Raw genomic sequence first — 11,784 nt, forward strand, 5'->3', positions numbered from 1 at the left:
GAAATTCATGCCCTCATGAGGTTTTACCTCTGCAGAGCCAGAATGTGCTCCGAGACATGAACTGCATGAATGGTCTGAATGCGATGTCGTCACGTTCACCTTTATTTTGGAGGAGGCTACAGATTTTGCAGCCTGCGGGGATGGCAGCTTGCTTGAGGCTCGATCCTGCCAGCCCTGATTACAACGGGTATTACCTTACCCTGCCTGCTCATTGCCGCAGGAGCATTGAAGGAGTGGGATGCTCTTCAAGGTGTGCGTGGGGTGGGGGATCAGCCCCCCTCAGTGAAAGAGTTTTAATGTGAAATAAGATCAAACATCACTGCCACACCTCTACCTCCAGCAGTTTCAGCCTACACAAGAAAGGGGAACGTGCGGAGGAGCAGAGAATGAGTACTCGTGCTGTGGCTGAAAACACTGGGGAGGAAGGAGAAGAGGGGAAGGGAAGGAAAAAGGGAAGGGAAAATACACCTTTCCAGCACTGCATTAATATCTTGAGATGAAAAAGCAAAACTGACTGCACTAACATCCATGGACCTGTTTGGATTTGCTGCCTGAGTGCAGGAAAACTTGAAAAGATTATGGAAAGAGAGAAGAATTTGAGATTAACACACAGAATACATTTCAATACTGGTGGTGGGACAAAATTGGGAAAATCTTTATAAACCTGGAAGGGATTTAAGTCTGAATGTGATTTGGTGTGACACATCATCACTGATGTGCCCAATCCTTATATTTCTAGACCAGTCAGGTGTTGGAAACATGGTTTGAAAGAATAGTTTTGAGGCTGAAAATGCTGAGGAGAGAATGGAAAGCATAGAGGACTCTCTGCATCCACTGGCAACTGGAATAGAAGAAGGGAGATTTTCCCTTTACCTCTATGACTGGAGATGATGAACTACATACAGCAATGCTGGTGGAAAGCCAGCACTGGTCAGAAGATAAATTCCTGTACCTTCCAGTGAAACACAACTGGAAGGACTCACTGCTCAGGAGAGACCTCGCTGAGATCTAGGGAGCAGTTCATCCACTCCTGAAGTAGACCTCAAAGAACAAACCAGGTGCATTGCACTGATCTCCCAACATCAGTTCAAAAGGGGGACAAGGGTGGCTGGCTCTTATGGAGATGTCTGCAATGGGAACACCTGAAGCTGGTGAAACTAATCCCACCCTTTGCAGAAAGTGGAGTTTTGGTGGGAGGCTGGCAGCCAGGTGTTCAGGTGGGCAGGATGCAGTTTGCAGGTGTCTTCTGAATGTGAGCATGGTGTCCAACTCTTGGAACAAGCAAAGCAAATAGACTCTGTGCAGTCATAGGAGTCTCAGGGGCAACTCCTCTGCTGCAAAGCCATGTGTTTTCCCAGATGAGGATCCTTTCATGGTGGCTGGGAGGCATAAGTCAGCATTCTCCTGCTTCCATCTTCCTTCCCCTCTGCAGTACTGAGCATCGCTGTCTCCTTGTGGAAACAGATTGCCAACAGCATGGGGCTCATTCATCCATCAAAAATTAGAGGAAACAGGTCTGAGAGCAGGCATGCTCACAGCATGGCAGCAGCTACATGGAGGTAGCTTCCACAAGTGGAAGCAGCATATTTTTGTGAGAAGCAAGAGTGGTGGTTGGAGAGAGCTCAGACCGGGTGGGATCAGGCTGGTATCACTTCCAGATGTAAATATGATTGCACCGATGGTATAGTTCTGGCACATGTTGCCCAGAGAGGTTGTGGATGCCCCATTTATGGAGGCATTCAAGGTCAGGCTGGACAGGGCTCTGTGCACCTGATGGAGCTGTAGGTGTCACTGGTCATTGTAGGGGAGTCGGACTAGGCGGCCTTTAAGTGTCCCTTCCAACTCAAATGATTCTGTGGTTCCTGCTAAAACACCTGAGCAGACTGAAATGAGTGGGAATAGATCATGTGTTGCTGATCACACCAGCAATGAGTTACTGGTGTTATTCCTGGCAGGTTCAGCACATTTCCAGTTGTGTTCTGTTTAGAAGCAGGACTTAGACACTGTGGAAATCCCTTGGGAGACAACCAGTCCCTGTTGAGTAGAGCCATGGGGTTTGGAGAGAAGACTAACTGTCACTGGACGTGCTTGGCAGGAGCAATGTTCCTCCAGTAGCACTCATGCTCCTGTGTGGAGATTTAGGCAAGAAATGTGGTCCATTGTGCTTCCCTGTAACAGCACCAAGGAAGGATGGCTTTGGAGGTGTGCCAGACATCAGGGGAGGACAGTTTTGTGATGGAGGCATTGGGAAATGAGGGTTTGACACCTATCTCTGCTATGGCGCTGTGTAACCTTCAGCACATTGCTTCCCCATGGTGGTCCTTGACCCCTGGTGGTAAAGCAGGGCCAGTAACACTTCCTTGGTCATACCTCAAATCATCACTTTTCTAGGGAGGGAATGAAGTTTCACACTGTGACAAGCAGTTGCTGTCTGGAAAGAAGCAGCATTCAGAGTTATGATAAATGACTTCAACATTTGTCACATGTACATTGCTCTGGGCTTACCACTGCTCACATATTCCTTGCAAGCAACAGTGAAAATAAATACAATCCCTTGTTCAAATATAATAAACACATTCCCTGGGGCATGGAGAGAAATGTGCACCTGAAGAGAGCGCCTCATCTGTACTAATGCAGCTAGGATTTTGGTTTTTTTTGAGGGAGCGAACTGCTGAAGTGATCTGAGTATCTTCAGCGCTCCTTCAAATTGATAGGACTGGCCAGAGCTCTGCATTGGCTTCTACAAAATGGAGACTTGAAACGATGATTTCAGCTGCACTGCTGCAAATACTTGAATGTAAAATGGCTCTGTTGGATCAGGCTGTTGATCTTACTGTCCTGTCTCAAACAATGCCAAAAGGTGGCTGCCTAGAGAAGACTCTATCATACCATGGTACCTTCTGAAAATACATTCCCACACTACTGTAGTTTGTAGAAGAGGAGGCATTGTCTCCCCACTCCCCATTGGGTTTCCTTTCTATGAACCTCTCCTGCTTCCATGTAAGCTTTCGTCCTACTGAAGCAAGGAGGTCCCAGCTCATCCCCACTACCAGAAGGCACCTTCACCTCCTCTGGTCTGACTTGAACCTGTTGCCTGGGAGATACCCAAATGTCCACTTACTAGAATAGAGGAGCACTTAGTGGATGTGAAGTATATAATTTGCCCCCCTCAATATAATTCTCCCCCATCTGTGTATCGTTCACATTGCTTAAGGAGGGCTAGGCTTGGTACTGCTACATAACAGCTTGGACTCAGAGCTGAGCACCAACCCTGTGCTTTTCGGATCGCTGGTTGTGCTCACACCGAAGCTGGAGTTGAGATGAGAGTTCTGCCACCCTTAGAACCAGCCTAGGAGGAAATCAGCACAGTTCAGCCCCGCTATTTAATTAGATATAAACTCAGCACCACCCAAAGGGTCCCAGGGTAGCTTAACCATTGATCCTGACCTGATTTGTCTCTGTTTATTGTAAGCACGGCCTGACTGCATGGTGAAAGCTTTCCTTTGTCAGTAAATCCCAGACACAATGCAGTGCAGGGAAGGGAAAATGATCCCAGGAGCCCAGAAGTACAGGGGAGATGGCTTCTGCTCTCCTATGGCAGGCAATTGCCAGGATCAAGCCCACGATGTTTAATTTTCAAATGTGTAATCTTTAGCTCCTTTTACGTGTCCTGGGGCAGTCTTGTAGACACCACCTGAAGTATATTAGAGCCGGGCTGATTATGGGTCTGCTCCAAAGCCCTCTGAAGTCAGTGGGAGTCTTTCCCCTGACTTCACTGTGTTTGGGGCAGGCCCCGGATGAATATCCCTCGGGTGAGACAGTTTAATCATCCATTCAGCAGTACACAAAGCAGATCACATACACTTTTAGCCTGCATTGTATGGTGTTATGAAATGAGAAGATTATTTGATATGATTCAGAGATAGCTCAGGTATAAGGCAAAAAAAAAAAAAAACACAACACCTTTGATGTTTCACATTACACTTCAGTTATTCCTTGAGGGGCCAATTCTCGTCACCTTAACCAGGTGAATCTTGTGCTTGGTAATTTGGTCAAAAACATTCCATCAGGCTCCTTTTTAATAGAAAACATTTGGGGAGTGGGAGTTCAGCTTGATGGAGATTTCTGCCAGAAAGAAGGAAAAATAAAAGGTAAATCCATGTATTTCTTCTTTCAACAGTCAGAAAAAAATAGTTGGGGTTAAAGTTCTGTTTCAGAGGGATTTTCTAAGAGGACAGTGAAATTAGTCTATCTTTTGTCACCATTTTCCCAACAATTGCCGTCTCCATATGGAGCAGCTGTTTCTAGCTGAGGCATCACCCACCACTGTTACCATCAGCCAGGCCAGATTCTCATCTTGCCACTCTTGCGTTGAGCCACACGGTGAAGCTTTGTCCCTCTTCTTTCATGTGCTATCAGAATGAGACCAACAGGACTGCCTCCCACCAGTGAGCAGGAGAGAATTTAGATGCATTACATTCAAAGTCAGGTGAAATCTGTAGGGCTGGTGGGGCATTGACTGGAGAAGTTTGATGAAGGCTTTCCATTGTTTGAAAGAGAGCAAGGGAAGGGTATCCCAAGAGTAATTTCCTGGAACACTACACTACTACATCTTTTGAACTGGTCCTAGTGATTGCAGACAAATGTTGCCCTCCACCAGTGTTACAAAGGCAACCAAACCTTCTCTACGGGCACAGTGTGGAGTCAATAATTTTCATGGAGTTGGCGAATGGCAGCACAAATCAAAAGCCCGCTTCTTCAGAGGAGATGCAAACCATGGTCCATGGCCAGTAGCAGTAATTGAAACCCTCCTTCTGAAAGAGTTGGCGGGTGATGAAACCAAGCGCGGATGGCTGTGTTCTGCCTCTCGAATCCCCTCCCACAACCCTGCAATATACTGAGTTTTGCTGGGGGTGGGGGGTTTAGCTTCTCTGGCACAAGAGTTTCCTTTGTTGATAGGAGCTGGGTCTCCTCTAGGGGACTGGGCCGATCCAGCTGTACTGGCAAAGCCTTTGTAATGTGGAGCAGCTCAAGTGCAGACCTGCAGTGGGTGCCTGCCTGAACCTTTGCTGGCACATCAATGGGGCCAGCGCTGAGCAAAGTTAAACGACCCCGTGCTGGAGAAGTGCCACACGTAGGAGCCGGCAAGCATCTGTGTTACCGATCCAGTGCGGCTCTTGAAATGTCTTTGGACTCCTTTTCAAGTGAGGGCTGCCTATTTCAGTAGTTGTGTGAGCAGCTGGAAGAGCCACAGTCCTTGGCTGGAGGTGTCGGAGGTGCAACCACAGTTTCATGTCAAGTATGGCCATGCTTGCTCAGTTAAGGCAGCAACTTTTTGACACAAACTGGAGCCCAGGAAGCGCTCCCTGCCCATCAGGCAGCACTGCTGTGCTGTGCGGGTGCACAGGCTGCCCAGAGAGGTTGTGAGGTCTCCTCCTTGGAGATATTCAAAAGCCACCTGCATGTGGGCCTAGTCATGCTGCTCTGGGTGTCCCTGCTGGAGCAGGGTTGGGCCAGAGGGACGCAAAGGTCCCTGCCAACCTCAGCCATGCTGTGATGAGGACGGAGGCCTGAAGGCCGTGGGATGGATATTTCGCCCTGGGAGCAGGCAATGCCCAGGCCCAGCCCGGGGGGAGGCTCATTGTCATGGAGAGCTGCCCATCCCATGGCCTTGGCATTTGGAGGGGAGTGGGGTCTCAGAGTGGGACCAGCAGGCTAATTGCCTTTGTCTTTTCCCTCCTTCAATTGGGGAATCACGGTAAATCCCCCAAACCCATGACAATAGCTCTGATGCTTTTAAGTCTCTTTCCTTAAACTGAATCCTCTTGTCCTCCCTCTCCCAAGACTTGAGCGTTTTTCATTAAGAGAAGAGCCTCTTGTAATGACAAAAGGAAACCTAAAAAGGCTGCCATTAGCTCATTATCTCAGCTCCCTTCTGCATGGTAGGTGTCTATTTGCTGAATGCTGCTCCCAAGTGTCCCTTGGGCAGGTTCCTTTATCATGAGTACCCTGACCATGGGGCGATGTGTCCGCGGGAGCCCTGATCCCGGCTGCGGGGTCACTTTCCCTGGAGGGAGCAGGATTTGGTGCACTGAGGACCTGCCAAAATCATTCTCCAGCCCATCACCACCCCTCCAGATTGGGGCTGGAGTACTGCGGTGGGTGAAGCTTTCCCTTGCCTTGTCTGTCTGTGAGACCAGCCAGCCAACGTGGCATGAAACATTATGAAATGTTTGCTGAGGACAGACTGTCAGAGTCTAGCAATGCAAATTTACCACTCATTTGGGATCCTCAAGAGTAAATATTGGATATTAAGAAAAAATTCTTCTCTGGTCAAGCATTGGAACAGGCTGGCCAGGGAAGTGGTGGAGTCACCGTCCCTGGAGGTATTCAAGAATTGTGGAGATAGGGCACTGTGGGACATGGCTGGTGGGCATGGTGGGGATGGGTTGATGGTTGGACTAGATGATCTTAGTGGTCTTTTCCCAACCTTAATGATTATGTGTTTCTACGAAATGTTTATTGGTACTACCTGCAGAAACATATGGCTGATGGAAGTGGAAGAAAGTAAAAAACAAAATAAATCTTCTAGCTGGAAGAACAAGATCTGGACACATGAAAATATCCTAGAGTGGCCCATTGCTTGCTAAGGTTTGACAACGGCCTGATGGAGCTGAGAAGGGGTGAAACAGCCACATGGACACATAAATAAGCAATTCTGGGCTTCACTTAAGGACTGGTTCTAAAACTTTCCAAGTGCGGGGAATCTCTCCACCATTTTTACATCAAACTCTGCAGCCCCAAACCAAGATAAAGCCATCCCACACCTGCTGTGATTGAATCATAGTTTGAGTTGGAAGGGACCCTTAGGGGCCACTTGGTCCAACCCCCTTGCAATGAACAGGGGCTCCTACAGCTCCATCAGGTGCTCAGAGCCCTGTCCAGCCTGACCTTGAATTTCTCCAGGGACAGAGCATCCACCACCTCTCTGGGCAACCGGTTCCAGTCCCTTACCACCTTTACTGTAAAAAAACTTCCTTATATCCAATCTGAATCCCCCCTCTTTTAGTTTGAAACCATTTCCCTTTGTCCTGTGAAGGAACTTGGGCAGGATGTGCTGACCACTTTGGCATTTTGCTAGTGGCAATCTGCACTCTCTCTCCCATTATCATTACCTCTGCATCACCAGAAATGCAATTAAAAATCAAGACATGGAGGAATTACCCCTAAAGCCAGGAAGATTGTATCTCTGCTGGGGAGGGGAGAGCAAGAGGGGGGTGAGGTAGGAGTTGCCACTCGCCCACTGGTCTCAGCTATTGCACAAACAGCGGCTGGCCAGTGCTGGGGAAAGTTCTTGGTCCCAATCCCAAGCACATGGATGTCATCTGACATTTCGTCAGGGCTTCATTATATTTTGGATCAGGCCAGTGGTTCGTCTTGCATTACTGCCATACACGTTAAGCAGGTAGCCAGTGAGGAGGCACGGCATCACACTGCCAACAATTTTATATTCTGAATAGCCTGCGGGGATGGCCTTACATCATGCCAGATGCATATACAGTTAAGAGCTGTGATTTCATGCTTAACTTCAGCGTTGATGCTACATTCCTTCAGAAGAAATTTATGATTATGTTCCATGGCCGCACATGGAACCCTGCAAACAGCGTGTGCAGCAGCAAGAACTGGGGATTAATGGTTTGGAAAAGGGATGCTGTAGGACGGATTCTCCTTTCCCGTGAATCAGGAAGGACTCTCGGGGTGTGTTTACAGCAGAGGGCTCAGCCTGGCCCGGCAGGTGACCGGTCCAGCTTCTCATTTTACACAGGTGCAGCCTTATCTGAAAAACCGATTTGCAAAATGGATGGGGGTCAAGTCAGTCAAGCTCAGCCTTGGTCCCTCCCGCTTGCCAGCACTGCCCTGGAACCAGCCCTGTTTCTTTTCCTTTCGCAAGCTTTTATTATTTTGACTAAACCAGGCTGAAAAGAGACAGTTGTCATTCAGATCGCCGTCAAAAACAAACAAACACAAAAGCCCAGAGTGCCCACTCTGAACCGGGAGACCACAAAAGGCAGCAAATCAGCTCATGTGCATCTCCTCCAGGCGGCTTTTTTGTCTTTCTGCGCAGATGAAATTGTTCGTAAATCTTTGCTCCTTTCATCCCGAACCATGTGAAAGCAAAACCTGTCTCCCACAGAGCTTCAGAATGCCTCAAACACGCTGAGGAAGGAGCAGGCAGAAATCTAACAAGTGTTAACATTTTATTCCCAACAGCTGTTCAGCCTGAAAAGTTTTATTAACGCACTAACAAACGAAATCAAAACTAACAAACAAACAAAAAAAAAAAAATCAAAACCAACGAAACAACCAAAAAAAAAAAAAAAAGGGGGGGGGGGGAAACGGAGTAAAATAAACTTTAACCAAGTTTAAAACATTATAAATAAGTACAGCTCCAGAGCATAATTTACAAATATAAAACCACATAGAAACGTATGTACAGGAGAGTTACACTACATACAAATATGTATAAAAATACCCCAGTGTTTATTCTCGTGCTAAAGCTGCAAGGCTAGAGTTATCTTTGGTACTAAGCTCGGGGAAAAAGATGGCTGTACAAAACACGGCCCTAGCTGTACAATGTGCCATACACGGGACGGCAGAGCAAACCTCTTGGGGAGCTTGAGGTGATTTTGGGCAGCTGTTTTCCCAACGTATTCCCCTGTGCATCGCATATTGCAGGACCAGGGCAGGAAGGGCTTACAGAAGCAATCGCTGGCAGAAGAGTTTTTAATACATTGTACAAGGCACTTCATTAGAAATCTCTTCATTATTTTTTTTTTCCTGCTCTCTTCTAAGACTCGCAGAACGTCTACGCTCGGTTCTTGCTGATAGATAGCATTTTATGGTTATAGTTTTTCAACTTCCGATTCTACATTCAAGATTAAAAACCTCTGAAAATGTGAATTCAGTTCACTTTTGTCTGCAGAATGGAGATGGCAAAGCCACCCAAAGCACCTAACATTTTCCAGGACGGGGAAAAGATTTTGCATCTGCCTCCTGCTGGTGTTTGTGGGGTGTTTTTACTTTGAAAGGTGAGAAGATCTGTCTTCCTGGAAGAACTCCTGGGAAGCGTCCGCACTGAAATGCTGTTTGCAAAAGCACACGGTCCTCCGTGCTGCCACGCACACACCTGCATCTCCCATTTCCCTTTGCAGCGCTGCCCCGGCATCCTACACCTCCGTTCCATCCCGGGTGTAGATGAGGCTGTTGACTGTGAAGTTGTAGTAGTGGTTGTACTGGGCTCCCTGGCTGCCGCTGCTGGGATGGAAGGAGCTGTAGTAGGCAGGGGAAGGTCCTGCCACTCGCTGCAGCTGTTCTGGTGAAGGCACCTCCTGAGAAGAGCTGGTGGAAGGGGTGAATGTGCCACTGCTCAGCTGGCCAGGAGAGAAGTTCCTGTGATGCAGGTCACTGCCGAGCCCCCCCGCCAGCCGGCCGCCCCCGCTGCTCAGCGAGCTCATGCCGCTGAAGAAGGTGCTGAGGCAGCTCGGGGTGGATGAAATGATACCGGAGGGAGAGGAGCTTTTGGGATGGTCCCTGGCAGAAGGCGATGGGTCCAGCTCTGGGGGTGGGCTGTTTCCACAGGGTTTGCCTGCAGCTGGGATGGGTCGCTCTTCTTCAGCTTTCAGGCCCCCGAGCGAGGAGGCCGCAGCTGTGGTCGCGGGGGTGTTGGGCTCTGAGCGCCTCTTGCGCTTGCGCCGGAAGTTCCCGTTGTCAAACATCTTCTCACAGTTGGGATCTAAGGTCCAGTAGTTTCCTTTTCCTGGTGGAAAATGGGAGAAGCAAGAGAGAAAGTCAGCTTCTGTGACAGCGAGCCCTACTGCAGAGGGATAAGCAGTATCTGTGCTTTGCCCAACCAGCGCAGCACCCACACCTGCTCTTCCTCTGCCTGTTGTCCAGCACAAGAATCCAAAACCTGGCCCTAAAACATCATCACCTCCTCCCTCCAATGCTCAAGTAAACATTAAGGCCACGTGGAGGAGGGGATCCCTCACCACAGCCTCATCCTCTATTTCAGACCTGCCTAAAGGGAACACGAAGCGGGGCTTCCCTGGCTCTGGCTGCCTCATGACAGAGACACCCACGTTTTCAATGTGGCCAACGTGGTGGAGACCCTGCCATGGCTCTTCTCAGAAGAGCTGGTGGAAAGACAGGCTGAGAGGTAATGGCCTCAAGTTGCACCAGGGGAGGTTCAGGTTGGATATTAGGAAAAATTTTTTCTCTGAAAGAGTGGCAGTGCGTTGGAACAGGCGGCCCAAAGAGACAGTGGAGTCACCATCCATGGAGATATGGCACAGAGGGACATAGGTTTGTGGGTATGGTGGTGATGGATGACAGCTGGACTTGGCCTTAGAGGTCTTTTCCAACCTTAATGATTGTATAATTCTATGAAAGCTGGGCCTGTGCACCCAGGTACAAGCTGCCCCATGCCCACGACTGTGTCAGGGGGCTGTGGTGCCATTAGCTCTCTCCACACAACTGCTGGGAGCGTGACCTTGCAGTGTCCCTCCGAGGCCTGAGCACTCAATATCCCCATCCCATCCCACACAATCCCAGCACACCCCTGTGCTACACCCACTCCTGGGCACTGGCTGTGCCCCGGGGACAGGCTGGCAAGAGCTGGGCGGGGAGGGGAGCCATGAATCACGGCCAAAGGATCCAGGTCCTTGCACAACCTGCACTCCTGGCCTCATCCCACCCGGCCTGCCCAGACAGGGGGACTGAGGGCTGGGGCCAGCCACCACCTCCTACAGGAAGCAGTGTAAGACCTGAGGAGGGCAAAACTGAGCTCAGTCTCCTCAGAAAGGGACAAAAGGTGGGAGAGCTCCTCACGGTCCAGCTTGGAGGGGCCGAGGGTGCCCGATCTCTTCAGAGTGGTGGGAACAAGGGAAAGCAGGGATTGCCATCAGTGGATAAGGGAGCCTGGGTTCCTCACAGGGATGGCTGTGAGTGAACAAGGGAGCCTGGGCTCAATGGGTAAAATCAAAGGGATGGCCACGAGGGAACATGCGAGCATGGTCTACTCACATAGATGGCCATGATGGGACAAGGGAGATGGTCTCCTCATAGAGGTGGCCATGATGGAACACGGGAGCCCAGTCCTCTCATAGGGATGGCCATGAGCGGACAATAGAGCACTGTCCCCCCAGAGGGATGGCCGTGAAGGGACAAGGGAGACCGGTCCTCTCACAGGTATGGACATAAGGGGACAAGGGAGCCCAGGGACCGCGCGGTGAGGAGCCCACACTCCCACATCCCCTCGCATCCCCCTCCCGGGGGTTCTCTGCCTGCCGCCCACCCCCCATCCTCACCGGGGTCATCCTCGTCACGGGGCACCTTGCGGAAGCAGTCGTTGAGGCTGAGGTTGTGGCGGATGCTGTTCTGCCAGCCCGCCTTGCTGCGCTTGTAGAAGGGGAAGTTCTCGGCCACGTACTGGTAGATGTGGCTGAGGGTGAGCTTCCTCTCGGGGGCACTCTGGATGGCCATAGCGATGAGCGCCGAGTAGGAGTAGGGCGGCCGCACCAGCTTCAGCAGCTCCTCCTGGCTCGCCAGGCTCAGCCAGCTCAGCTCCGCGCCGCCCGCCGACGGCGAGCCGGGCCCCGAGGGCGAGCCCACCAGCTGCCCGCCCCGCGAGCAGCCGTACGAGGCGGGCGGCAGGAAGGGCGATGCTGCGGCCCCGGAGCCGGGCGGGCCCTGCAGGTAGGGCGCGGGGCTGTTCATGCCCCACAG

General features: G+C 50.3%; 1 protein-coding gene across 1 annotated transcript; it reads right to left on the minus strand.

The window, feature by feature from the left end:
• FOXI3 (forkhead box I3) lies at positions 8,391 to 11,778 on the minus strand (the record flags this gene model as incomplete). The annotated part of the gene is made up of 2 exons (XM_021396299.1): positions 8,391 to 9,817; positions 11,367 to 11,778. Coding segments are annotated over 2 exons (1,002 nt in total), but the record flags the coding sequence as incomplete, so codon positions are not given.

Source organism: Numida meleagris, chromosome 4 (assembly GCF_002078875.1).
Source record: "Numida meleagris isolate 19003 breed g44 Domestic line chromosome 4, NumMel1.0, whole genome shotgun sequence".
Classification (NCBI taxonomy): domain Eukaryota; kingdom Metazoa; phylum Chordata; class Aves; order Galliformes; family Numididae; genus Numida; species Numida meleagris.